The 21,821-nt window shown below is 52.1% G+C and overlaps 7 protein-coding genes across 7 annotated transcripts; 3 read left to right on the forward strand and 4 right to left on the reverse strand.

Annotated features, from left to right (window-relative positions):
- Positions 1-1,136: 1,136 nt before the first annotated feature.
- J4E86_003729 (uncharacterized protein) lies at positions 1,137-3,035 on the forward strand (the record flags this gene model as incomplete). Its single annotated transcript, XM_051444281.1, has 1 exon — positions 1,137-3,035. The coding sequence occupies one exon, from the start codon at positions 1,137-1,139 to the stop codon at positions 3,033-3,035; it is 1,899 nt and encodes a 632-aa protein (XP_051303906.1).
- Positions 3,036-4,420: 1,385 nt separating this feature from the next.
- Positions 4,421-5,770, reverse strand: J4E86_003730 (uncharacterized protein; the record flags this gene model as incomplete). Its single annotated transcript, XM_051444282.1, has 1 exon — positions 4,421-5,770. One exon carries the CDS (start codon positions 5,768-5,770, stop codon positions 4,421-4,423), a length of 1,350 nt encoding a protein of 449 aa, XP_051303907.1.
- An 897-nt stretch (positions 5,771-6,667) lies between these two features.
- On the reverse strand, positions 6,668-7,041 carry J4E86_003731 (uncharacterized protein; the record flags this gene model as incomplete). Its single annotated transcript, XM_051444283.1, has 2 exons — positions 6,668-6,886; positions 6,967-7,041. The coding sequence occupies 2 exons, from the start codon at positions 7,039-7,041 to the stop codon at positions 6,668-6,670; spliced, it is 294 nt and encodes a 97-aa protein (XP_051303908.1).
- A 1,934-nt stretch (positions 7,042-8,975) lies between these two features.
- J4E86_003732 (uncharacterized protein) lies at positions 8,976-10,385 on the reverse strand (the record flags this gene model as incomplete). The annotated part of the gene is made up of 1 exon (XM_051444284.1): positions 8,976-10,385. One exon carries the CDS (start codon positions 10,383-10,385, stop codon positions 8,976-8,978), a length of 1,410 nt encoding a protein of 469 aa, XP_051303909.1.
- A 416-nt stretch (positions 10,386-10,801) lies between these two features.
- J4E86_003733 (uncharacterized protein) lies at positions 10,802-12,166 on the forward strand (the record flags this gene model as incomplete). The annotated part of the gene is made up of 1 exon (XM_051444285.1): positions 10,802-12,166. One exon carries the CDS (start codon positions 10,802-10,804, stop codon positions 12,164-12,166), a length of 1,365 nt encoding a protein of 454 aa, XP_051303910.1.
- A 3,346-nt stretch (positions 12,167-15,512) lies between these two features.
- On the forward strand, positions 15,513-16,517 carry ADK1 (adenylate kinase; the record flags this gene model as incomplete). The annotated part of the gene is made up of 4 exons (XM_051444286.1): positions 15,513-15,675; positions 15,739-15,791; positions 15,844-15,998; positions 16,055-16,517. 4 exons carry the CDS (start codon positions 15,513-15,515, stop codon positions 16,515-16,517), a joined length of 834 nt encoding a protein of 277 aa, XP_051303911.1.
- A 2,072-nt stretch (positions 16,518-18,589) lies between these two features.
- YME2 (mitochondrial escape protein 2) lies at positions 18,590-21,233 on the reverse strand (the record flags this gene model as incomplete). The annotated part of the gene is made up of 3 exons (XM_051444287.1): positions 18,590-20,162; positions 20,209-21,114; positions 21,175-21,233. The coding sequence occupies 3 exons, from the start codon at positions 21,231-21,233 to the stop codon at positions 18,590-18,592; spliced, it is 2,538 nt and encodes an 845-aa protein (XP_051303912.1).
- Positions 21,234-21,821: the final 588 nt, after the last annotated feature.

A 21,821-nucleotide genomic window follows, 5' to 3' on the forward strand; every position in this document is an offset into this window, starting at 1 on the left:
CCCGTCTACCCCGATCGCCGCCTCGCCATCGATACCAAGACACCAACCATCCCGAGGTCCTCATTCCGGTCGCCGTCTACTCCTCACACGATGTACTTCGTCATCTTCGCCCTCCTCATCGCCGCCGCCTGGGCGACCGTCGGTGTCTTGCTCGCGAAATGGCTTAAACAGTCCGGTCATGCGAGGCCGTTTAAAGGACGAGACTGGGATAGTCGCGAGCTTTATGGCGGTGGCTCGGGATATGGGCGCGATATTGGGCTTGGGGGACCGTCGAGTCAAGAGAGGGGGCAGGGTGGCAGGGAGAGGGGTGTTGGGGTTCCGCTGACGGGGGTGGGGAGGGTTAAGGGGTTTTAGGATGATGGAGTAAGAGGAGCACGGGGAGATGGAGATGGGAAGAGATGGATAATACGGATGAGTGAATATGGTGAGGTGTGGAGAGATTAGGGATTGGTAAGACGATACGTCCTATCTAGTGACGGTTCACAGCTGACATCCCGCAGACTGACCGTCAACGCTTTCGCAATCTACCGTCCGCGGTCCTGAGGCTTAATTACCCCAGAAGATGAAGCCGAACAACTTCCCATCTTTGGTGGGCTGGCTTCCGCATACCGTTGGTGTTATTAGCGAATGGGTCTAGTGGGCCTTTTTGTTCGCACGCAACTACTACGCACTTCACGCCGCCATCGCCGACGCGTTTGTTCGGTGCAGATGGCGAGATTGAGCTTCTATATGCTCAAAGTGGCTGCTTCGACCGAACCGCTATTTTGACCATATAGAAACTCAGCATCGCCATCCGCATCGAATGCACGCGGTCTTTCGACACTGTTCGAATCATTACGTCCTTTGTTCATTGTCTTTTCAGCTTGAACAACGACGCCACGAGTACATCTTCGTCGCTTATACAAAGACCGAGAGCCTTCTTGTTTGAAGAGCTTTTCTCCTCTGAACAACGAAATGGGACCTGCGTAGTCTATCCAAATCCACTGTTTGCTCCCACCTTCAAAGTGAAAGTAGTCCAAATGGCAGCTGGAAGGCGATACTACACTTTGGCGTCACAGACCTTGCGCGCCGCGCGATTACCCAAGTCCACAATAGTCACAGACACTACGACTATGTTGCTACCTGGACAAGTTCACATGCCTCGTCCAACACCCCCGCCATATGTGGTCGCAAAGACACTGACCCAATACTTCTTTGGCGAAACCACGCTCCCATCGTTTCTTCAGCGATACGGCGATATTTTACTGGCAATCACAGGAGGCGCAGCTGCAGCAACGAGCATATTTTGGTATTTCCAGCGTAACAAATATAACCGCAAAAGAATCCGGCTAGCCGTCTTCCACGTTGTCCGCACACTGCAGAAGATGCCGAATCTAGAAGAACTTATAAAGACACCAGAGGAGTTTTACGAGGAGATTGACTATGAGGTCAGTCGAATGATTGGTATCCATCTGACGCAATCGGAGGGCGTGACTACTGCGAAGAGGGCCCAGCGTCAACTTGAGGCTGAATACAATGCGAATGTGAGAGATTTAGAGGATGAGAGGAGAGTAAGAAGGAGATTGGATGATGCTGCGGATGGAGAGGATGCGGATTCCTCACGAGGTCGTGTCGTTGAAGAGGAGCATATTTCCGAACCCGACATTGCGGGCGACGTACCGCAAACCACCGTACAGTCGCCATCTTCTGCAGGTCAGCCCGAGGAAAGTCCCGTTAATCAGGACAAAGTGCAACAAGTTGATGAGCTGGATATGGGTATGCTCGGTTACAATCCGACAGCATCGCATCTAAGCCCAGGACGAGAGCGACCGCCGCTCACATCGTCGGATATCGATCTTGATTTTGGCCTTCTAAGGTTACCGTCATCGGCACAGAGTGGAAGGAGTCGCGGAAATCCTTCTAGTCTAGGTTCCGTGGATGAATACTCATCGTCACCGCCAGCACGGCCGTCAAATCCGACTCCCCGTCGCGGTCGAAACGGTCCTTTCAGTAGCGACGATACGCCTTCGCCACAACGCCTGGGCCCCATAGACCTTTCTAGTGAAGATATTCCTTCTGGTGAAGATGAAACGCCCATTCTCCGTCCATCTAATCCTACACCTCGCCGTGCCCAAGGTTCTATAGATGTACAAGTCGACACGCCACGGCCGAAGACTGCACGCAGGAATAGAGGTGATATGGATGAAGATATTCATGACCTTTACACTTCTCTTGCCTCTAGAGACGGCACCTCACCAGTGCAAGAATCACCTCGACCGCGCATCACCGGCAACGACATTCGTGAGCGTCGCGAGAAGGCACGCGTTTCAGATGCCCAGAAAAGAGCCGTAAAGCCGCGCAATACCGTTTCGTTACGCCAGCCGCCCAGTGCGATGGCTGCGACGACCCAAGGTGAAGTTCCAGGGCAACATCTTTCCCCCATACGAGAGGGCATATCTCCACATGTGAGCCCTGCGGTAGACGCCAAACAATATCGCGTTGCGGAGACACGCAAGCTTAACAAACAGCTGGAGGGTGAGAGGGAGGAGCGCCGTCTGTTTAAGAAGCGTATACCGCCGATGGGCGAACAAGCGCGTGAGAATGAAGAAAAGGAACTCGCCGAAGGAGTGGAGGCGGGAGGACAAGAAGCACCTCCTGAGCCCAGCCGAAGTGAGATACCATCCAGATTCACATCGATCGACCTGGAAGTTGAAGAAGATGAAGATAGGGTGCACTTCGAAGACGCCACGAAATATTCCCCGTCAGCAGGACCTATTGCAGCCGCCTCACCAGCTGTCCGCCACGACAACCCATCACCGGCTGCTGCGGCGCAATCCTCTTCGCTGAGATCAAGGCCATCACCTCAGGCAACGACCAAAGGCCAATCGCGAAGGTCGGCGGCTCCAAGCCCACCCGAGAGCACTGAGAAGACGCCTACAAAGACACCTACAGCGAAGGCGCCGGCTAAGACACCTGCGAAGCAAAAGGCCCTACCGACAACCGGGACGCGGAAGAGCGCGAGGGTTGCCAAAAGAACGCAAGGTGAGAAGAAATAAAGGATGGAGCTGTTCAAGGGTGGAGACGTATAGCTTACTGCGTTGACGCGCTGTTTGGATACGTTTGTATACGTCACTTAATGTTATGGCATCGTGAGCACGCTGATCTCTCGTACCGTACTTTCCTGAATTGCGTTTTCGGCATGAGGATTAATGACACAGACTCCCTAAGATGAATACCACATCGTGGTATCAGCGACGTGCATGACGCGTAAAACAATGATGTGACGTCACATCGTTCTCTCAACCATCTTCATCTCCATCTCATCCTCATTCCCACTCCTCGTAACCTCAACAATTTCGAACCGTGACCTGCCCAAACTTACACATATCTCAACAAAACGTTTCGTTAACTACGATAGGGTCGCTAACAACGGCCCTGCATGGTGGCTGGCTGTCAGCTGGTCAAGTGATCGACGCATTGCCCTGGTTTCATTCATCACTGCCCGAACCATGGATTCAGGCCTACGATCGAAACTCCGTTTTCCACGTTTTCACGGCCGTGATAGGTCGACCAGCTACCCGTTTTGACAGTCTCGTGCTATGCGCCACAAGGCATGGCTGTTGACCGGCGACACTGAAGTGTCATCTTCATTCAACAAAAAGATAAATCCTTCGTGATGGTAGAAGTATAAGAAACTCACTGCTGAACTCACATAATAGTTTCATCACGATAGCTTCATATTTCCCATCATTACCCAACGCCTCACATAATCAACCACCGTAACCACTCCAAATGGCCAACCCACCGCAACCCCCACTCTCCCCCTCCCACTTCCACCGCATAACCAACGTATCCAACCCCTCCAACCCCACCCTCGACATCGTCAACGACCACGGCACCCAAAACAGCACCGGGCTCCTCAAATTGACCCGCGAAGGCTACTACTCAGGCCAGTACTGGGCCTTCATACCCTCACCCTCAACCCCCAACTCCTACCGGCTCCGTACATGGTGGCTAGGTCCAAACCGACTCCTCGATGTCTACGCAGAAGATACGTCGAAAGCGGTGTTGAGACGGGCGGACGACACGCCACATGCGCTTGATTGGAGGATTGGCGAGTGGGGCGATGGGACATGGTGGATTGGGAATGAAGCGAGTGGGGTGTTGAAGGTTATGGATGTTGGTGGAGAGAATAGGAGGCAGGTTGTGTTGAGGGAGAAGAATGAGGGGGCTAAGACGCAGAGGTGGAGGATTGAGGTTATTAGAGAGATTGGTGAGGACGAGTTTCATGATAGGCCTGCTACGCCGGAAGAAGGAGAGGGCTGCTAGGAAATGGATAGTTGGCAAGACGGTGCACGAGGGATGTTGTTCTGATCGATGCAGTCGTATAATTCGTGTCTATTCGTTCCATCTATATACACATGTTGTTGATACGAAATATCTACGAAGCAGGGGCAGCGGTGCCGTATGGGATCGCCTTGGCGCTCTCAATGTCGACGTAACCGTACTTGCTTCCGGTCTTGTCGTCGGAGAAGCCTTGAGCCCAGGTACCCATGTCCTTCTGGAAAGCCTCAAAGTTCTTCTCGTCGCTCAGGTCGATAGGCTGCTGGTCCTTGCCCAGCTGCCTAATCTGTGTTCCTGCTGCAACGTTGGTGATGCCGAAATCGTTGTCGTCGGTCAATTGGTTGATCGCGGCGTGAACCTCGCCGTTGATGATCTGGCGAGGAAGCTCGGGCTCCTGGGTGACCGGACGAGCGAGACCAACACCGTCGACGGTGTTGAGGGCGTCGACCATGGCGGCGGCGCTCTTGAAGCCACCAGTGACGTAGGTCTTGGTCTTGGAGAGCGAAGGTGTGATCTTCTCGGCGAAATCGAGGAAGAAAGCCTCACGCTTCTTGGTGGACTCGCGCTTGTGGCCGAAAGCAAGCTGCTCGTAGGTACCACCAGACAGCTCGACAAAGTCGAAGCTGTTGTCCTCAAGCAACTTGCAGAGGGTTGCGGCCTCCTCGGTACCGAAACCCTTGTCTTGGAACTCAACGGAGTTGAGCTTGATGCCAAGGACGAAGTTGGAAGATGTGCGCTTGCGGATTTCCTGGCCGATCTCGGTGATGATGCGTGCGCGGTTCTCGAGAGATCCACCGTACTTGTCGGTACGCTTGTTGGTGCTGGGGGCGAGGAATTGTGCGAGCAGGTAGCCGTGGGCGCCGTGAAGCTGGATACCGTCGTAACCGGCCTTCTCAAGGTACTCAGCTGCGTGGGCGAAGCCCTCGATCACGTTCTTGATATCCTCGTCGGTAGCGGCGCGTGGCTTGGCGAAGGTCATGCCCATGACGTTGCCCTCTAATTGTACGTCGGATGCGGAGATGGGGTTCTTTTGGATGCTCTCGGTTACCTGGCGACCTGGGTGGCTGACCTGTCCGACGATCAAAGAGCCATGCTTCTTTGACTGTGTCGCAAGCTCCTTGAACATCTCAAATCGCTCGCCCTCGTACTTTGAGCCACGGGGAATAATGGGGTTGCCAGCAGCCTCTAGGTGGTCGTATTCGATCATGATGTTACCGGTTAGGATGACGCCGAACTCGCCCTCGCCCCATCGTCGGTAGACGTTGACGAGGTTCTTGGAAGGAACACCACGAGCTTCGAGATTCTGAGCATCCCATGACGATAGACGCTCGGTCATAGCACCCTTGAGGAATCGGTTTTGGGCAGTCTTCTTGGAGAAAGCAAAGTCGAGAGGCTTTGCCAAAGGCGCAGGGTCCTTCTTCTCGGCTTCATATCTTCTTGGTGCCATGTTTGCGGAAATGTAAATGGGTATCTAACAAAAAAGACGAAAGTATAGTGTGATAAGACTGATGTTTGAAAGTTGTGTGTTGTGAGTGAGATGCGAACTTGGCGTGCGATCAATGGCGGTCTATAAGTGTTTCGTTAGTGCTTCATCAGTTTTGCATTTCTAAGCTGTTCCACGAGTATGTTGCCAAACAATGACGGACTCGTCCGAGATTGATCCATAGCCACGTCATAGAGATACGCTATAGGCTAGGGCCCGGCTACGACACCTCGGCAGATGTAGGCAAAGCACCGTGATCTAGACGCGCCTCTTGCGGGATGCCAGAAGATCGCGTTAGGCTGTATGGTGGAAGAGAGGGTTGTGGGGTTGAAATGTCGCGCTGGAGCAGCGGCGTGCGTGGCGTCATTCTCGCGTTACAAATCGTTCAGGAACCGGACGAATCGGACCGACGATGTTGCCGTTGCGTGCTATCACGTGTCGATGAGCTGTCAGGAACGCCATGGTCGGAGCACGATCCCATCCGACACCAACACCATGCGTTCGGCAAATGCCACGTCTATCCATCGACTGCCGAGATCAATTCAAAAGACTTCGGAAGCGTGCCTAAAATCGGCATCGCCTTTCTCGCTGCACGGATGAAGGGATCCGCCCACCGACCGCCTCGCCTCTCCACAGAGCACCAGATGATACCCATGTACTCATCGTCAACAGACGCATCACTGATAGACCATGGCATCTTGAAATATCAAGATTTGGACGATTATATTCTGCGCGACGAGTGTAGGTAACTAAGACACACGGTGGATGGCTACGCTATGTTGGATAGCATTGCCTCCAAATTCGTTCGCTCCCCGAAACGCTCAAAGCGTTTGCTGCTTGCCAAGATGCATGCAATCGCCCTTACTCCGCCAGCACGGATAGCCCGGTGAAAGGAACCTCCTGGCACTTGTTCTGCTCGGTAATGAAAATCTCGTCACCAGCCTGGCAGTTGGTCGAAGCGAAGACACGGAGAGACAGGCCCTTGTTGCTGTCGAATGCAACGCTCTTGCCAGTGTTGAAACCCTGGCATTTGTTGTTACCACCCTCGCCGAAGTTCTTGTACTGGCCGGTCTCGCAGTTCTGGAGGAAGAGATACAAGTCAGCGGGTGTTCATGACGAGAATATCGCCTTGCGGAGACTCGCTTCAGGATATGACTTACGGTTACCGAGAAGGCGCTGACCGCGGGAGCGAGAGCGGCAGCAATGGCAATGAAGGAGGCAAGATTGAACTGCATCTTGAAGTACTGGGAGGCACGATCAGCTGGAAGCAAAAGCAGGAGATCGATAAGACACACTGTTGGAGTGTTAGAAGTTGAAGTGGGAGTGAGTTGCTTGAGGTTTGAGGATCGTTGTTGGATGATGAGCTCTCGAAGGGACAACAGCCTGATACTTATACCCCATTCAGGCTCGACATGCCATGCTGGAAAAGCACAGTATCGACATTCCAAGACGCGTTCACAGCACAAGAGCGAAGCTTACGATCAACCTCTCCAGGCGCCCAACAGTGGGCTCTCTACTCGGGGTCGCTATGCCAGGTCGAAGTGGCTAAACCTCGGAAGCCTAAACGTTACCGCATCCTGAGCGCAACAGGTCACTGCGGATGTCTTTAGGCATCCAGTGACTGAGGCGAAATGGTGGTTGGCAGACGCAGGTCGACGAATCGTGATACACCGAGGACCAACAAGGCACGTCTCTCAAGAGTACGCGGGCTGCTCGCAGCGTTATGGCCCTTGGCCAGTCACGCCAATGAGCAGAGTGTATCTTGGCCCTGCTTTGGTAAGACCGCTCGTGGCAAGCTGACGTTCGAGACGGTATCGCATCCGTGAGTATAACTTCTAATTCCAGTGTTTCCTCCCCAGTGGCCGGCGCTCCACTCCATGCTAAAAGGCTGTCTATCGATGGATGAGGCGTATAGCCATCATTGTTCGTCATCTTTGGGTAACACTTTCGTCGCCGCGCATGCGATGATTGATGAACAACGAACGTTTGAACGCTTGGCGATGGCAGGCCTTACACTACCGGTACTTGTTACACCCATGTACACGTACCATGATCAGCAAAGCCAGGCAGAATCGGAGCCCTGAAGATGTTCCAAGCCCGGCCCAGACGCTCTCACCACTCTTTCTTATAATTACGATCGTCAACAACGAACCCACTCATGGCGACGCCAGCCACGATCCGACGACGACACAGGGCACTTCTTCAATCCTCACCGCTGCGCATCAGAGACGGGCAGGAAGCTTCCACCCGCTCATACAGCGGTTCGCTTGCCTTAGGCCACCATCCAAGATCAATTCGCTGGAGTAACTTCGGTCTATCCACAGCCAAGATCGCACTTCCACATTTGTCCCGCAAACCAAGGCGGTATGTAAACATATAGATATCTGGGCAGCTTGGCTCATCACCTTACCTCTTCAACTCGATACTATCTCTTTGGTCGTCGAAGTAAGATGCTTTCAATCATCATGACATATCAAGAAATGATAGCAGCCCAGCAAGACTACGTACGACAACAGATACTACACCGATATCCGCTATCCGTCAGATCAGAGGATGCGGGATTTCGCGGCATGCAATCCTTCGACGGGCCGGTAGCAGGAGTCTGGGGAGCGGACCCACGCGGCCCGCCTGATCTACGTGAAAGAAACGCCGATGCACGCGCATCTACCCATCTACGCGCGTTCTTTGGGGCCTGGAGAACACTGTATCCCAAAATGGGACATCTTGCGATCATTCATATGTTACCAAGCAATCCATTTCAGGCTCGGTGCTAGTTCGGTCCTCCCACGTCGCCGAATTGGCCAACCCAGATCTTGGCCAGCGGAATGGTGGAGTAAGGCAAGCAAGGCATATTTGTAATACAACAGTACTTTGCGCAAAGGTAGAGAGCGTTAACGAGAGTCGGCATTTGATAAAATGGAGTAGGACCAAACTCGTCTCCAGGTCCCAACATCTCGAACGCGAGGCGCGAAGCTTGAGCTTTCTTGATTGCTCGGATTATACCCAGCCCTATATGAAAGATGGTTCACGCATTCACTAGCTGACACATTTCCCCGCATTTTCTACCAAGAGCCGGTTCAAAAGGCCACCACAATGCGCTCTTCCAAAGATCTGGGCCCGCCAGATCGCAGCTTATAGAACGTCTACAACAAATTTGAGTAGATTATATCTAACTACCAAGCAACTCCGAAAGACGCTCAACAAACGGTATCTGGAGCTCAACAAATGGTAAGCGGTTCTCAGAGATCAACCGCCTCTTCGTATTCTGGACCAGGCGTAATAGAGGCAGAGAATCGATTCGGCAGTCAGCGCAGGCCCTCGTGCAGGAATAGAGGATGCGGCATAACTCTCGTGAGTAAGGTGCATCCTCTGAAGTTTCGAAATTCTCAGGCAGCATTGCCTTCTCGTCCAGACAAGTAGGGGATTGGACGTTCTGCACAACACACCATGTTAGTTGTCCGATCTGATACACATCGACGGCTTTGGTGCCATTTTGACCCTCCGGCGGCTCGTACGCACCGTCCATACCCGGTATTTGATTTGGCTCTGGATCTTCGTCCATAATTTTAACTTCTGATTGCCGCATGGCGCAGCCAAAGTCGCCTAACTTAACGATCGGATATTCAGTCTTGTCTCGGGTGCTGGAAGTGAGAAATACGTTAGACAGGATGATGTCGCGGTGATACACGGCATCCCAAGAGGCATCTTCTTCAACTTTCAGTCGTTCATCTCCGGGCTCCTGCTGATCAATCTTTTCGAGTACATTCGGACCATAGTGCAGGTACACAACCGCCCGTACTAGACTCTCTAAGATGTTCCAAATGAAGAGCTCAGGGACTGGGGTTCCCGCCTCAAAGGCATAATATTCGACAAAGTCAAGCAACGTACCTTTGTTGCAGTACTCCGTAACCATCCATGCCGTGTCGTGTAGGCTCTTCGGTGCGCTACCATCGAAGAACTTGATAACGTTGTCGTGCTGCAAAGTCCCGAGAATCTCGAGCTCTCGCTCAGCGAAGCCGAGATATTCAGTGGGTAGGGGAAGAGTCTTCATGATCTTTGTGGATCTATTGGGGTCGTTCTCGTTGTGGACTAGATAAACGCCACGATTGAAGCTACCTTCAACGTCGTGTAGCTTGCGATCGATGCGCCATGCCTCACCAGCTTTACCGTCGTCAATCTTTCCATTGAGTATGAACCGCTCGTCTGCTAACTCGGAGGCAAACATGCTATTCAGCACATCGATTAGCATGTTCAGGTCTTTCACCGTCGACCTTCGTAAGATGTTGCCGTCCTTGACTTTGTAATAGCGGAGGAACAGACGCCATGCGTGAACGAAGCCTGGGTAGTCTTTTGGGTCCGCGGAGCAAGTCCTCAGATCCTTCTCTTTCAGAAACCTTGTGAACGGAACCTTATCAGTAGGGTAAAACCAGGAAATCTCCTTTGAGATACACCAGTGCTCAAACTCGTTGGAATGGTCTGGAGATTTCAGACCCTTCGTTGCTAGCTCCTCGAGCGATTGGAGTGTTGAATGCGGTGCCACGCTGACATTCGTCGTTTCAGTTGTACTCTTCGAGGCCATGTTGAAAGCCGTCAGAGCTACGTGACGTATGTCTTTGTCAGTTGTTGAATTGAAGCCGAACTAGTGAGAGAAGAAAAGTAGATTATGGAATACCACATACCGGAGCGGTATAAAGTGCTGCTCCAAATGAGTATCACATCGTGTATCGACAACGTATAACATTGTGGAGAACCAGGTCATGATTTGCGTACACAACACTGTGCCGCTATGAATCATCTGCATGCCTTAAACAAAGTGCACTCAGAGGTATGTGCACGGCGTATCTGTCCACTCTGTATATACCTTGATCGTGATGCTGCTGAAATGTCGATACCATTAATTCCTCGCGAGGAGGCCTTTAACATCACACGTGCGCTGAACTGGTTCGTTTTCATCGCCGAAAGGTACATCGAAATCCCTTCGATACTACCCGCCAAATGTCTGTAAACCCGAGCCACGATATGTCAGAGGAGACTTTCAAGCGTCGCAACCGAGCCGACAGCGGCACCTTTACATGTGAAGATGAAACGGAAAGTTTCCGCGAGGCAATGCTACGCCTTGCCGACTACCTGATCGAAGAAGACCCCAAACTCGACAAACCCGATCAGCTTACCCTTCGTTACTTCAGGCGAGTCTACCAGATCCTAGACAACACCAACTACGTAATTACTAGATTCCTGGACCGTACCCAACTAACTACATCGCCCTCTGATCCTGCCGATGCACCAGGTGTGGCTCATTGCATACAGCTTGTGTCGAATAACGAATCTGGAAGTTGGGCAGAGAACCGGGCAGAGAATGAGCGTACTGTCAAGAATTTGCTGCTAGACCGAGCAAATCGAGCATGCAATCGCGATATTTTCGCTGTTGGAAAAGTCGTCGGTGGACGATGGATTATCGAGTCCGAACTGGGAGGTGTTGACGGGACTTTCAATCAAGGTATCCTCTTCGTGCGCGATAATCTCCAAGAAGATATGCGCATCATGAAGGTCTTACCTTCAGAAGCCATGTATCCGGGCTTTCAAGCCCGAGAGATGAACATCCTGAGCCGCCTACATCATCGCAACATCATTACCCTCTACGACGCGCATCTCCCTAGCCCTGTCACAGAACGTCACGCCTCGCCCTACATCGTGACAGAGTACTGCGACCATGGTACTCTAGCCGATTTAATCAAAATATGGAACGAACATGGCGAGCTCCTTCCCGAAAGCTTCGTCTGGCAAGTCTTCGAAGCCCTCGTAGCAGCCGTCCAGTACCTGCATCACGGACCATATCCCTACAACGAGGCAGCCTACAATTGGGATCCCATCACCCACCGCGACATCATCCCATCCAACATCTTTTTGAAGAGCGATACGCAAGTCATCCCAAGCGACTATCCCATCAGCATCAAATTAGCAGATCTCGGCTGCGCCATCACCAATAGCGAGATGGAAGCTTACAACTATACCCTTCGTGATCTTCCTCTCGTGGCTGATCAGTACAGGCCTCCAGAAGGGGCGCAAGCGACTGAAGCGACGGATATGTATCAAGTTGGGCTGGTCATGTCGCTGATGTATTGTATGACGGATAGCCCTTCAAGCAACATTGCTGAAACAGGCAACTTGACCCAGGACTACCTTGCGGGTTATAAGGGTTATTCGTCTGAGTTGCGGATGTTCATCGAGATGTGCCTTGATGTTGACGATGAACAGCGGCCTCATACGAACTTTTTCCTACTGCGCATACAAAGTGCGAGGAGGTTCTTGAGCAATGCGGGGAAGTTTGGTGCGCAAGTCGACCTTTTCGCACAGGGTTGAACTTTCCCTAGTCTCTAAGTAAGGGACGCTTGAAAGGTCAGTATGATGATTGAAAGGTAGTTAATCATCTCGTCGTTGCTTCGCTGTATATAAACCCTCCCGGGTGTCTGGGCATTGTAGTTCTATCTCATGTTGTGAAAGCCAAGTTGTGACGAGTGCGACGCGTCCTCGAAGTCTTTGAGCGGAATGAACAGGTTGGAACGATCTTGGCGCAATGGCAAAAGTAATGTTGTTGTAAAATGAAGATGCGGTTCGCGCATTCCAAGTTCTGGAGGGGACAAACGCGTCGTTACCGTAATGGGTAAGGCGGCCGTCGATCACCCACTTGGGCACGGATCACAGGCGCGACTGAGGTCTTTGGCCAATGCATCACCACACCCACCGGGCAATGACCGTGATCGCGCGATGCAAGGTATCACACAGCCATTGAGATTATACCAGCGCTCGCAACCGCACGTCTACAGTTTGAGACTATAACATTGCTCTTGCGATGTTCGAGGGCGGCTGGACCGCCTGGTGCGCTGCCGAGCGCCACATACCATGATGAGTCTGCGACTACCGACGTGTGTACCACGCGTCACTTTTATGAAAAACAAATAATAATAATTAAGAGAAATGATTATCTGTCGATTTGCACATGCCTTAGCTCGACAGTTTCCACGCTGTGGGGATGCGCGTAGCCTTCGCAAACTCACAATGCTGAGGTGCAGCCTCGTACAACAATCGCTTACGACCTCGGGATGGTTTTCTCACTCTGCGGGGTATAAATCATGGTCTTGGGACCCGTTCGCCCCTTCGACTCACATGCTGCGTCGACCAACACGTCAAGATGAGCATGTGCCGTGCAGTCCATGCTCTTCATCAAGATAGCGATCGATATTCCAGGCCCATATATATGCCCACACGGGGTGCGTCATTAAAAGATTCATCTGCATGTGGATGCCGCTATTGTAGTGCTGTATGCGAAGTCAGACCGGAGCTTGCCAACAGAGATGACTTGGAGGTGGAATTGCTCAGAAACTCGCTGTTTGTGAAGTATCGCGGAGTAGATAGTAATTATTCTTACTATTATACCAGAGAGCTCTTCACTCTGAACGGTAAGCCCGCAAGAATTGCTGACGATGAGCTTCTCTAACAATGGTGCAGCTCCAGACGACCCTATCATACCTCCGTCAAGAGTGATCTCAGGTGATACTGGATCGAGAGAGAGCTTCAAAACTATCCGAGGCTGGCTTGATACGTGTATGGCCGCTCATAAAAACCTGTGCTCACCACACGTCGAGGCAGGCTACTCCAGATTACCCGACCGCGTGATAGAAGTCAGCTTGGATACCCCTCGAATGATCCGCTTGGTCGATACCGGGAACAAGAGAGAGCGCTATGCATGTCTGAGCCACTGCTGGGGCGGACAGTACCCTTTACAGACAACACGAGAACCGGATACCTTGTCAGTTCATCTTAAGAGTATTGAAGAGCAAAGTCTACCGAAAACGTTCCGGGATGCTATAACAGTCATCGTCGAATTGGGCATGCGCTTTATCTGGATCGATTCACTATGCGTATGAAGTTCCTATCCATTTCCACGTTTGCAATGATCTAGTATGGTCACTAATATGGTTACTAGATCATCCAAGATGACGAAAAGGACTGGCAAGCCCAATCCGCACAGATGGCCAACATCTACGCGAATTCTACAGTGACACTCGCGGCTTCTGCATCTTCGGGTCCACACGAGGGTCTCTTTCGAGTCGCAGCCCCCGAACTCGTTGGCTGGCCTATCTCAAACTTTCCACACATTCGCGCGAGACACTCGCTCATTCTCGGCACGCAAGGTCTGCCACTTCTTGAGAGAGGCTGGGTCTTCCAAGAGCGGCTCTTAAGTCCCCGAGTTCTTTATTTTGCAAATAACGAGCTTATATGGGAGTGTATGGAGCTTCTAGACTGCGAATGCCAGGGAACTGAAGTCAGATATCATCAAAATGAGAACCTATGGCCGGGTTCAAAGAGCTTGTGCCATCCTGCCAAGTGGAGTTCAGCCAAAGACGACCATGTCAAGCTTACAGACATGTGGTTGAAACTCACCAAGGATTATGCTCAGCTAGCACTGTCAAAACCAGATGATATTTTCCCGGCAATCTCGGGTATTGCCAAAAGCTTCGGAGAAGCTACTGGATGGAACTACTTTGCAGGCATGTGGAAACAGACGATGATATACTGCCTCGCGTGGTACTCATTTGGTCATAATCTCCCGACCCGATGTGTACCATGGCGGGCACCTACGTTTTCATGGGCTTCTGTTCAGTTCAACAAGAAACCGTCGTTTGGTATGGATTATCCAGAATGGAAAGACCTGGACGTATCAGCTACTGTTATGGAAGTTGTGTGTTGCCCTAAAGGCGACGATCCCACGGGCCAGTTGGAAAGCGGATATGTTATCCTATCTGGCACCGTGGTAGAGGCGACGATTTTCAACACCCAGAACGGGTTTCGTATTAGAACACTGCCACCTGAAGGTGCCAACGCAGCCGTGTATTCCTTCGACGTCGACTGCAACCTGAAGCAGGTAGGTCACGAAGTGCACGATGGTGCGCCGTTGTTCTTCCTGAAATTGTTCAACCGAAAGTCTGATCGGAACCGAAAGTTGGATGGAAACAGTGATGGAATTTGGTTGATTTTGAGGAAGGCAAACTCGACAGCTTGGGAGTGGAATGGCACAAAAGGCGACGGCGAGTTCGAGAGGATCGGGCTTCATAGTGGCCATTATGACGAAGATGAAACTAATCCGAGAACCTTGCAGGAGGCATCATCAGAGCAGGCGACCAGGCTCAACGCGATGGTGAAGATTATCTGATATCCAGGTCAGAGCAGATACTTGCGTCCTATGCTATGCGCGCAGCCGTGCGAAATTACTACAGTGACCCCACCTGTTCAATGCTTGTGATGCACTGACCTCAGAAACGAGCCCGTCCTGTAGTGCACATAGCTCAAGGAACAGCTCATTACAACGGTGAATATACCGTTGACACAATGCCCAGCATATTCCGCGGCGCATTTTCCTCTGACATCACCGCGCCAATAGCAGGGTGAGACCGAGGATCGGGCAGAAGGGACGCATTTTCCCGCCGCAGCAGCCGAAGTTGAAAGCAGGGACGTGCACAACCGAGCAAGCAACTCGACCGTGAGCTCCACCTCATCCACAACGCGACCTTGCCCACTGCCATTGCGCAACCGTCCTTAATCCCCTCCCAGCGGCCCGCGCATCATCCTACTCTGCTCGTCGTACTCTACTTTTCTCACCCACTTTTATCTTCCCCACCGGACTTATCTTCCTCACAACTTCGGCGCAATGGCACCTTTAACAGATGCGTCGGTCGATGACCTCAAGAGCACCGTCACCAGCCTTGAGAAGCGCATCGCTGACCTGGAAAAGAGACTCGCTGGTCAGAATGGGGGTGCGCCTGCGTCTGCGGAGAGCGTCAGGATGATCTTGATGGGCCCGCCCGGTGCTGGTATGTTGTTCCCGGTTGGAGAGAGAGGGTAAAAAAGGCGGTTTTGCTTACATGGCATGTTAGGCAAGGGTACTCAAGCGCCCAAGATCAAGGAGAAGTTCTGCGCTTGCCATCTTGTAGGTTTTTCAGAGCGAGTGGGATAAGGGATTGGGGGCTGACAGATTGCAGGCTACCGGAGACATGCTGCGCGCGCAAGTCGCGGCAAAGACTGCGCTCGGCCGGGAAGCAAAGAAGATCATGGACGCGGGTGGTCTGGTTAGCGACGAGATCATGATCAACATGATCAAGACGGAGCTCGAGAACAACGCCGAGTGCTCCAAGGGGTGCGTCCCCTCTCCTACACAGTTTGAAAGATATGCTAACACAACCCCACCCCCAGATTCATCCTCGACGGCTTCCCCCGCACAGTAACCCAAGCCGAGAAGCTCGACGGCATGCTCAGCATAACCAAGAAGCCCCTCCAACACGCCGTAGAACTGCAAATCGACGACGGCCTCCTCGTCTCGCGCATCACCGGCCGCCTCGTGCACCCCGCCTCCGGTCGCTCCTACCACAAGATTTTCAACCCGCCCAAGGCGCCCATGACGGACGACGTAACGGGTGAGCCGCTCATCCAGCGCTCCGATGACAACGAGGACACGCTTAAGAAGCGCCTGTCAACATACCATGCCCAGACTGCGCCGGTTGTCGCATACTACCAGAAGACGGGTATCTGGAAGCCAGTCGATGCGAGCCAAGAGCCTGGCCAGGTGTGGAAGAGTCTGCTTAAGATTTTCGACGACAAGGCTATGGTTGCTGGACGGACAGGCAGTCTGCTTAACAAGGTTGGGCTTAAGAACTAGGTGGCCTCCGGCGATGTGAGCAGGGAATGTGGTACCGGATTGCGAAGATATAACTACGGGTCACGCCTACGTTTTTATACCGCCAGGCAGACGCGTAGAGTCTCACAGCAGTCGGCTGATCATGTTTCAAAGCCACGTTACGAGAAAAGTCCACTTTTACGCTTTGGAATGAAAGAATGCACATATGGTTTGGATGGGTTCCTTGTACTTGTACAGATGCATACGCGTGGTGTGGGTGGTCTGTGGGGGCATACACCCTGTGTATTTCAGATGGCTCTTGCGGACTGGGTTTCTGGTAGTTTACCGAGATCGGGAATGCTAGAGATGTTCATGATTGATGCTTATGTGGTCGCCAATGTGGCCTTTTTCGAACCGTGGTCCTCTGGCCACACCCAGAAGTCTATGAGGATGCCTTGTTCTGGTGATTGAAACATACATAGCATACTGCCGATAAGTCACTACCTTCAGCAAATGACCCTTGCGCCACAAACACGCGTACTTTCCTCTCGCCGCCGCCGCCCGTTCCAACAACGTGTTCCCTAGTCCCAAGTCGCGCGAACCCGTGGCCTCGGCGTTAGCACAACACAACTTCTCCTAACCTCCGGGGCGACTTGTCACTCCCGACGAAAAAGTGTCCTCAGCGCAATCTACTCCACGAAACACGATAACGTTCTCGTATAGTATACGCGCATTCACCACAGTCGCGATTACAATCGCATACGCATCTCCACGCCACGCGCGCGACGCTTCGAGCCTCAAATCTCAGACCTCAGACCCGAGACCTCGAGCACAACGCGACAAACCCGAAGCTCAGCCCACAACGCTTCGCCCACAGCCCAAAAAGGGGCCGCAACATCGCATACATACCATACACCACAGACACAGATACACATCCGCAAACATGTCAAGTAGATTCACCCGCGCCGACCCCCGCGACGACCTCTTCTCCTCCTACAACCGCAGCGCCTCGCCCTCGAAAACAAAAAACAAAACGCGCGCTTCCCCCTACAACGCTAGTATAAGCCAAGGATACGGTTATCCGGGTTCTTCTGCGGATGCGTATCCAGGGAGTGGTGGTGGAAGTGGAATCGGGAATGGTGGAGGGTTGTATCCTGGGGGTAGCGCGGGGGGAAGTGCGTATGGTGGTGGTGGTGGGTATGGGGGGTATGGGGTAGGAGGTGGGAGTGGAAGTGGAAGAGGAGGGGATAGGGATGGAGATGGGATTTACAGATCCGCGACACCGAATTCAAGAGGGCAGTACTCGGCGGCTGTGTTGGATGAGTTGGAGAGTCAGAATGATGAGCATGTTGGTGTGTTGACGGGGAAGGTTAAGATGTTGAAGGATGTATGTTTTCCCCCTTTCTCCCCTCCCTTCCTGTTCATCCATCTCATGGAATACCTCGCTAATGTTGAAGTAGTTAACCCACCTCATCGGCGACGAAATCCGCGACTCCACGACTCTCGCCGAGAAGATGAACGACCAGTTTGAGAACTCGAGACATAAGTTAAAGGGCACGATGAATCGCATGTTGAGGATGGCGCAGAAGACGGGTGTGGGATGGAAGGCTTGGGTGGGGTTCTTTGCGGCGGTTATCTTGCTGTTTTGGTGGGTGTGGTTGGGATGATTCGGGGTGGGGTATAGAGGAGAAGATGAACGGAGGTTTGACGATAGAATGGGAAGGGATGTGGGTGTGAGCATGTGGTATGGATTAGAAGGTATACGTCATGTTGATGCTATGGTAGCTTTAGATGGATGCTTAGAGAAGAGGTGGACGGTGTTGCATTGTATTTGGCAGGGTGTTGTGGCGTTTTCTTGCGGAGAGAGGGCTAAGCACAGCAATGGTGCAGGTATGTGCTTTAATATAGACAGTGGCATACTTTTATGATACATCGTTCGTATTTAACCGTCTCAGAATCATTACTCGCCAGCTTATTGTTTCAATCATCAACCTCTTACCATGTCACCCAGTCCAGTTTACTAGCACTGAAGGGAGATGGTATCACTATATACGTTATCCTCACATGCTCACATCCTCACCACCCCTTCCCCTTCCCTCCCAACCCCAAACCACCTAATACTCCTTCCCAAGCACCTTCTTCAACCCCTTCATCTCCCCTTCATACCTCTCCACCTTCCCCTGACTAACCATCAACTTACTCAGCAGATAATTCACCCTCCCAGCAGTCTGCGCAGGCTGATTCCTCAACTTACTCAGCAGCAACAACTCATTCTCACACTTATCAATCGTCGCATTCTCAATCTTCGTCAGGTGCGTCAGAATCGCCAAATCCAATCTTGATTTCAACACCTTATCCTCAGTCAAGCGCTTGAACGCAGGGTGGTAGACGGGTTTGCCGGGCTTGATGATAGAAGGACGGCCATTCGCACCGGAAACGATGGAAATAAGCTCCGCTTGTTCGAGAGCACGGAGAACGGATTCACCGCCTGTTTTAAGGATATCGTCGATGAGAATTTCGTTGTAGCGGAGGCTTTCTTTCTGGGCGAGTTCTTTGATGAGGAACCAGGCTTGTTCGGCGTTCCAGTGCCGGTTCCCGCCTTCGTCTTCTGCGCCGAAGATGAACATTTTGAGGATCTCGGAGGCGGACTGGTCGATGATTTCGTGGACGGCTTTGGTGGGTGTTTCGCCGGTCTTGATTCGGCGGGACAGGAATTCGAGGTCTGTGAGGCGGCCGCCTAGGAGGTCGATGCAGGTATCGAGCTCGTCGAGATCATTGCGGTGTTGAGAGGGGAGTTTCTTGGGTGAGCCGTCTTTTGGGGCTGGGTCGTCTTCGACGTCGGCGTCGAGATGGGTGATTACGAATCGCTTCGCTACTTCGGGGCTGCAATCAGATAAGGAGATCTGACGGAACATGCGATCTGGCATCGCCTTGGAGAGCGACTTGCTGAATGCGACATCGTTGGTCAGGAAGATCACGTGAGCTACGTTCGTCGTGGTTAGACGCGCAGCCCATTCAGCAATCTTATCATAGACGATACCGCCTTCCTGGCTCTTGTGGAGGAAGTTGTCAATCACAACAATCGGTCTGCGTTCTGGATGTGCCTCAAGCCACTCGTCGTCTCCAAGGTGCGCATCCTTGTCGTTCTTGTGTCGTGTGTCCAGTGCGATTTGTCGTAAAGCCGAAGTGGTCGTATTCCAGATCTTGCTGAGTTGAGAGTCAAGAGTCTCCGAGAAGCCCGTCTTGACGCCTGTAGCACCTTGAGCGGCCATGTCGATCATTCCAGATATGCTGTTCATCCAGCTGAATACTGGTCTGTATCCCACAGAAAGCGCAGCAGCGTTGATAGTAGCGCTCTCGCCACGGGCTTCTTGGATGGGCTTGCAGTCGATCACAAGCTTGAGTTTCTTATCCTCCAAGGCCTGGTCTACGACGAGCTCGCGCTTGCCGGAACCGCGAGGGCCCTGAACGATGATGAAAGTTTCGGCAGTCTCCATCAACCAGGTTTGGATCTGTTCGATATTGTCTTTCCTGTCATCCCAAATGGCATCCATGCCGTCGTCGTCATCGCGGTTCTTGCCGCCGTGAATGATGTCTGTGGCATAGCCCTTAATCCATTGGTACCACTTGTTGTCCTCGATATGGAAGTTGCGCGTGATATGAGCCTTGACGAAGAATGTGCGGATGCTGTGTATCTGTTAGTTTGGGTCGTGAACGTGCATGGCTGACTTACGGGTCGAAGATGATAGCAACAAGAGCTGCAATAAGCGCCGCCACAATTGGAATGATGATCCTCGGATGACCAAAGATCCAATCCCTGATATACCTCGGCTTAATCTTCTGCTCGTACTTCAACCGTAACACCGTACCCAACTTGCCCCCACCCTCAGCTTCCGACACCACATAGCCATGCATGCAGTTCCTTGCCATGATAGCCTTACCGATGCTAGTATAGTCCAGATACGCGAACTTGGGAAGGACCTTCGAATCCGGAGGTTGCATAACGATATCTCCCAGCTTGCCATACGGCCTGAAGAACTGGAAGAGCTGCTCCTGGCTCATCTCGACAGCCTCAGAAGCTGGCACGCCTGGTTCAGCAGACACAAACTCGACCCGCAGGCGTGAAGCGGGTAGACGCATGAGATCTTCGACCCAAGGCTTTCCCTTAACCATCTTGGCGCGCATCCTCTTCCACGGACTCCACCATGGCTTGACTGGCTCATCTCTCAGGTACTGCTGTAACACTTTCTCGATCTCTGAAGCAGACGCATTGCCATCATGCGTGAATTTGACGAACGCGCCTCCTTCTCTCGTTCGCGGGAGCACTTCAGTGCCAGTAATTTGGAGGTTGCGTTTCGCACTTGCTCGCTCAATAACGGCTTTGGGGTCGGTGCCAGAGATGGTGGGACTGATGAGGCGATCGAAGAGCCCAGGGAGAGGAAGCCCTAATACCTTACGGATCTGAATGGGGAAGACATTGTTGAAGAAGAGGATTCCTTCGTTGGGTCCGGCGCTGATGTGGCCGGTCTTGTCTTCGCCTGCCTGCAGTCCGGTCACATACCGAGCGGAGACGGTCCACGGTCTGCGGTAACCTAAGTTACTTGGTTTCACTGTCGCGGAGAGTGTCGGATATATGTTCCTGATGACTTGTTAGTACACTTTTCATGATCGGCAACCAGGATCGGCTTCGTGAACGTGCCTTAATGGCCCTTGCACAGGGCGACGGCAGGCTTGATGCCAGCCGGTACGGGGTATCATCCTCAGTATCTAATTGTCACCGTGGCATGGCGACATGTAGAGTGAGTTGATCGCTCGAGCGATGTTTGCTGCCTAGGGTGTGGTTTGTTGATGGCGAATCTGGAGTTGGAGGTGCGTGACGTCACTAAACCTGAATCTTGGCTTTGTGCATTCGCGGCCTGGCGAAGCGAAGCAACGGCGACGGATTGTCACTGATGCCAAACTCCCAGCGCTCATAAAGAAAAATCTCAAAATTTCAGTCGCAATCGTCATCGCAACGCCTGTACTCATTATGATCGCACCACGCATCTTCGATATTTAATATAGTAAATAACCTCACATGCATGCCACAGGAAGTCATCAAATAATCATTTTAACATAGTATTCGCATATATATACAAATTGAGTGCGAAATGAGTAAACCAAAAACCAACAACCAAAGCAAGAAAACATTGTACACTGCAGGTGCCACCCAGCTGACTCCGCATACTGAAAAGGTATCGTGCAGGTAAACGAGGGAAAATGCTTGTACACAAAACATCAATCGAAAAAAAGAAACGCCAAACAAATCGTGAATATAACCCGAAACCCCCCATCTTTTATCATGAG

Source organism: Alternaria arbusti (assembly GCF_024043155.1).
Source record: "Alternaria arbusti strain BMP 1465 chromosome Unknown scaffold_4, whole genome shotgun sequence".
In the NCBI taxonomy this organism is placed as follows: domain Eukaryota; kingdom Fungi; phylum Ascomycota; class Dothideomycetes; order Pleosporales; family Pleosporaceae; genus Alternaria; species Alternaria arbusti.